This window comes from Crocuta crocuta, unplaced genomic scaffold (assembly GCF_008692635.1).
Source record: "Crocuta crocuta isolate KB4526 unplaced genomic scaffold, BGI_CrCroc_1.0 scaffold102, whole genome shotgun sequence".
In the NCBI taxonomy this organism is placed as follows: Eukaryota; Metazoa; Chordata; class Mammalia; order Carnivora; family Hyaenidae; genus Crocuta; species Crocuta crocuta.
In genome coordinates, this window is record NW_027530019.1 from 8,988,438 (window position 1) to 8,994,374 (window position 5,937).

Here is a 5,937-nt window from a genome sequence, read left to right on the forward strand (position 1 = left end):
CACAGAGCCTGATGCAGGGCTCGAACCCATGAACCATGAGGTCAAGACCTGAGCCAAAGTCGGAGGCTTAACCGACTGAACCACCCAGGTGCCCCATTTTTTTTTTTTTTTTTTTTTAAGGCTTCTGGCAGAGACTTGCATTTGAAGGTCTTGGTCTTATCTCTGTTTATGCTGAGATGTTTAGTGTATCATCAGCGCTAGGCCTTTTACAGGCACCATTCCATTGTAATGGTCAAGTGCAGGCTGCCCCAAGGTGGGACATTTTGGCATGTGGATTATTTTGAGCCGAAAGCAATTGATATCCTGTGGGCTCAGGAGAAACACTGCCCCTCTTTAACTACAAAGAACGATCTAAATTGGAGAGTCTTGGGGTGCCTGGGTGGCTCAGCTGGTTGAGCATCGGACTTCGGCTTAGATCATGGTCTCAGCGTTTGTGGGTTTGAGCTCCAAGCTCTAGCCAGACATCAGGCTCTCTGCTGTCAGCAAGGAGCCCACTTTGAATCCTCTGTCCCACCTTCTCTGCCCCTCCCCGCTAGAGCTCTCTCAAAAATAAATTTAGGGGGATGGGCATGGAGGAGGGCACTTGTGGGGATGAGCACTGGGTGTTATGTGGAAACTAATTTGACAATAAACTATTTGTTAAAAATAAATAAATTTAAAAAAAATAAATAAATTAGAGGATCTTTACAGAGTAAGGGCTACCTATTACCAGAGATAAACTTTTATCTGAGTAATCCATCTACAGGGCAGGGCAAACATTTGCTTACCAATCATTTATTTTTTCATCTCTCTGTGAATTGCATTCATTCTCTTTGAAGTCCCAAGCCCCTATCCCCTTTCTCCTTGGCTAAGAATGACACATATACTTCATTTTGCTTGACTGTCTTTTGAACTTCCATGTCTATATGGATTCTCTGGACACTTGCTATTAAATTTGATTTTCTCCTGTTACTGTGTCTTGTGTCAGTTTGATTCTTAGTCCAGCTAGGACCCTTGAGGGGACAAGAATTCTTGCTCCCTGATATCATCTAGTCCTCACACACCCCAGAGATGAGAACTAATGTTGTCCCCATTTTACAGATGGGAAACTGAAGCAGAAAGTAATGTGGCGGCTCCCATAACTATAAACAGCAGAGCTGGCACTAAACCCCACTCTGGGCCTCAACCTGGCTCGTGACCTTATTACTGTTTCCTTTTAAAGAGGACCTCAGTGAGCTGACACTTTTTGCTGACAGGCTGTTTGCCTCTTTATGCATCAGCTTGGCTGCCTCTACCCTTGCTCCTTTTTTTTTTTTTTTGCCTCACATTTTTGTTTTCCTCATTATAAAAAAAAAACACCAGTCAGTGTGTGTGTGTATTTAGATGCACATACTCTCTCTTATTTACCACCCAACTGATAAGTGCCTGGAGTCCAGGCACCATGGAGACCTGAATCCCCAGGTCAGGGAGCACTGAAGCTGCCTTGGCCCTTCCCTTGCGGTGGCCGAAGTGATCACTAGCTACATAATAGACAAGGAATTTAATTTTTCCTTCCCTGCAGCCACAGCATCAAGAAAGAAAAGGGAATCCTGCCTTCTCCATAAGCAGGAAGAAGGCTAGGTGTTCCGTTTCCTTCCGGGCAGGTGGAAGATGGCGGGAGTTCCAAGTGACCCAGGTTACAGGTCCCTCACAGAAGCCCAGCCATGGCTGCTGGCTGGTTCCTGGGCTGTCCTGAAGCGGGATGGCAGCCTGGCAAGGGTCGAGCCCTTGCTTCCTGCCTCAGAACCCTTCCAAATCCTGCTTCAAATATTAGAAATAGGCCTTTCCCCAGACAGCTCCCTTCACATAACAGTCCTTGCTATCAGTAGATCCTGATCCTGGTCAGCCAAAAAGGCCAGAGCCTGCTCTGCCCAGGAAACCTTGGATTTCATTTTGTTTCTCCCACAGAAAGAAAAACTGGTGTTACCTCCCAAAGCTGCGCCAGGACTGTTCCTCCTTGTTGCTTTCTGGTTTACTAACAGTACCAACCCCTAGTCCCAATCCACTTACCTATTCACTACAGAAGGGGGTGGAAGGGCAGAGATAGTATATGGAAGTTTGGGGGGGGGGGTCCTTCTCTGGAGGGAGTGGTGAGGGGCCAGGAGGGTCTGTGTTGCATTGCAGGAATCTGAGGCAGCATAGGCATCCCTGGTCACTCTTGGCTGAGAGCTTTCTGCCTCTTCCCTTGAGTGTGAGGCTCTTTCCAGGGTAATGTCCTCATTTGCTGCTTTCTCACTCTACATGTCCTGCTCAGCCTAGCAAGCTCATCCATCTACAGTTTCCCACTTGGGCACTACTCTGGGCGAGGCAGTAATATTTTGTAGAGCATGACAGTGCTATATTTGAGGACGAGGGAACTTTGGGTCCCCCTACTTCTCAACCATGTTGACTCCTCTAGCAGGAAAGTGCTGTAAACTCAATGAAGTCCACCCCTCGGTTACTGTGACAAACCCTCTCTTCATTCTCAAATGCCTCACGGAGGGGTGGGGGGGAAGTGAAGTACTGCCCAGTAGAGGAGCAAATGACTTCTGAACTTACATCTTCAACCCAAGAAATCAACCCTGCACCCCAGATCCCTACAACCAAGGTGATTTCTCAAAGCACCTTGATGTTGTATCCCAGAGACATCTTACACTCAAACCTGACCTCAGTAGTTTAATCTATTTTTGTCTAGTAAATGCTTCCACCACCTCCTATTCTCAAACAGACCTGAGGCCCTCATGAATCCACCCTGAACCATTTTAGTGTAACCACAGGCTACATTCTTTAGCCCGTCATGCATTTTCTAGAGCTTTTAGGATATACCCATCCCAACTCATCCCTAATCAAGAGTAGATTCTAAGGCAAAGCTGATAAAATAAAACTTTTAAAAATTAAAAAAGATTTTTTTTAAAGGGAGAGGGTGCACGCAAACAGGGGAGAGGGGCAGAGGGAGAGAAAGAATCTCAGACAGGCTCCACACTCAGCACATAGCCCGACATGGGGCTCCATTCCAGCATCCTGGGATCCTGACCTGAGCCGAAATCAAAAGTCAGATACTGGGGCGTCTGGATGGCTCAGTCAGTTAAGTGTCCTTGGTTAAGTGTCTGACTTCAGCTCAGGTCATGATCTCACCCTCATGTGAGTTTGAGCCGCATATCAGACTCTATGCTGACAGCCTGGAGTCTGCTTCAGATTCTGTGCCTCCCTCTCTCTGTGTCCGTCCCTCACCCATACCATCTCTTTCTCTCAAAAACAAATATTAGAAAAAATTAAAGAGGGTGGCTCTTTAAGTGGCTGCCCTCAGCTCAGGTCATGATCTCGCGGTTAGTCGGTTCAAGCCCCACATCGGGTTCTCTACTGTAGGTGCAGAGCCTGCTTTGGATCCTCTGTCCCCCTTTCTCTCTGCCCCTCCCCCACTTGGTCTTGGTCTCTCTCTCTCTCAAAAATACATAAAATTTTTTAATTTTAAAGAAAAAAATAGGATGCTCAACTGACTGAGCCAGTCACCTCTAATTTTAAAAAAATTATTTTTTTTAATAAAATCAATTTTAAGATAGGTTTCCCACTCCTTCCAGTCTTCAAGAGAAGCTATGACAGAAAGCTCATCTGGCTGAGTAGTGGGACAGGCTGAGTTTATGAGTTAAGGCAAAGCAGATCCTGGAGTTGCAATTCTAGTTCTGCTACTTATTAGGTCCAGGAATTAAAGCAGGCCCTAAGCAGATGGAGAAGCAGGTCCTGTCCACCTCCCCATCTTAACCACCCTCCATTTTGTACATCACACTATTTGCAGGCCCAGTAAACAGAACCTGTAATCTCATATTTCACATATCTTTGCACTTGCTGGTACATTTATTTGCCTGAATAACTCCTACTCATCCTTCAAGAACCAGATCAAGCAGCATCCATCTCCTCTGGGATCCCTTCCCTAGGTTAAGGACCCCTCCCTGTGAGGTATTTACTCCCTGATGCAACTTCCATCAAAGCCCTCACACTGTCTTACTATTAACTTTATCTGGTGGTGTCGCAATAAACACTAATAGTGTCACTTTAATTCAGGACCTTAGGTGAGACTCCACAGTGAGTAGAGAGAGCACTGGAATGGGAGTCTGAACTTCTGAGCTCTCATCTGGGTAAGACTGTCACCCTGGGGCTTTTTTTTTTTTAATGTTTATTTATTTTTGACAGAGAGAGACAGAACACAAGCGGAAGGGGCAGAGAGAGAGAGGGACACATAGTATCCGAAGCAGTTTCCCGGCTCTGAGCTGTCAGCATAGCCCGACACAGGGCTCAAACTCATGGACAAGAGATCATGACGTGACAAAGTTCAAGGCTTAACCAACTGAGGCACCTAGGCATTCCAGGAATGGCACTTTTCTTCAACTGAGAAAATGGGAGAATTTGCTCAGGGCAGGAGTTCTTGGTCTGGGGTCCACAAACCTCTAGAGGGTCGATGGAGGGACTTAAAAGTCCATAAAATCTCTGAACTTGCTGCTAAACTCAGTCCCTTTGTATTCTATGGGGAGAGAGACCACAGGTTCTTAAGTAGTCAAGAACTGTTAATCTGGATAATCTCCTGAGTCTCTCCCATCCAGATCCTGGTACATATTCTCTTTGAGGAAGCAGGTGCCAGTGAGCAGTAGAAATGGCTGGCACCCGTCCCACACACCCACTGCCATCCCAGGCCCATCTGAGATGGACTTTGTTAAGGGACCCCTGGCATGACCACAGGGCTGACCCTGCAGCTCCCTGAACTTTGTCCCCATGAGCCAGGGAGCAGAGGTAGAAGTGTGGTGCAGAGGAGACAAAAACGCTCTTAAAGAAACATGGGAGCCTGATCAGAGAGGAAAATGACTGGAAAGTGAACCAAACAGGGACTAAGGGAGGTGAGAAGGAAAGAACCTTTAGAGCCATGGACACCAGTCAGATCCAGAAGTCTGGTATAGGCACAGGGAACACCATGAGTCCTGGAGATGGAGACCTGTGCTGGAAGGAAAAGGGGCAGAAACCGGTACATTCAGAGTAGCTAGTTAGTGCTGGGTACTCTTGCGATCATAATAATCCTGCAAAGGAGGTGTAATCAGCCCCAGGCAATACAGATTAAATACGAGTTCCACAGCTTTTAAATGTTCATCCGGCCCCCTTTCTGTCCTGCACTGTCTGCCCAGAGAAATTCTGAGCATGTCCTACATCAGGCAGCCTCCTGGTACCCCCTTGGAAAAGTGCAATGACAAAAGCCAAGACTGTGAATCTGCAGCTGGCAAAGGACGGAGAAGGCTTCAATCAGTTTGCAGCCTTCCTGGGCTCTGGCCACGTGCGGGCCACGGGGCTGGGTTCCGTGAGGCACACACAAGGACCTTCCTCTTAGCACCTTACAAACCAGCCACCCCCTCCCCCCAACATGGTAACCAGTTCTGATCTGGGCGGCCAAGGCAGAGGTGCAGGACCAGCGCAGCGCTGGAACCGGCGAGCGGGGACGGCGGCTGGGCTGAGTTCGGAGGCCAGTGGGGCAGGGTCCGGCTAGGCTTCCCACTCCCCTTCCCGTTTTACCAGGCGCAGGTCTCCGGGTCCGTGCACCACCAGAGAGAGGTTCTCGGGTTTGGCCGCCGCCATGTCGCTGTCTCCCTCCCGGGTCGAGGCTGCAGTCTGCAGGACGCGTGTGGGTCTGGGGACAGCCCCGCGAGGGTTGGGGGTAAGGGTTGGAAGGCCCTGCTGGTCAGAAAAGGCTCACTCCCGGCCGGGGCGGGGCTTCTCGTCTCTGACAACCTGGGCGGGGCTAGCGTGGGGGGCGGGGCCTTCCTGCTTCCCTCAGGCGCTACCACGGCGCGCTGGGGGAGGGGAGCCTAAGTAGGAGCCGGGCTGGGGGCCAGGGAGGGGCCTGGGGAGAGGGGAAGCCGGTCCTCCGCAGTGGTCTCCAGGCGCTGCTGTTTATGTCAGCGT

General features: G+C 49.1%; 1 protein-coding gene across 1 annotated transcript in view; it reads right to left on the reverse strand.

Annotated features, from left to right (window-relative positions):
* The window catches only part of SORD (sorbitol dehydrogenase), a 33,494-nt gene extending 27,788 nt beyond the window's left edge, over positions 1-5,706 (reverse strand). Inside the window, exon 1 of the mRNA XM_077764335.1 lies at positions 5,548-5,706. Coding sequence (XP_077620461.1) covers positions 5,548-5,610 — 63 coding nt within the window. The 5' untranslated portion in view covers positions 5,611-5,706. The remainder of the gene's footprint in view (positions 1-5,547) is intronic.
* Between the last annotated feature and the right edge of the window lie 231 nt (positions 5,707-5,937).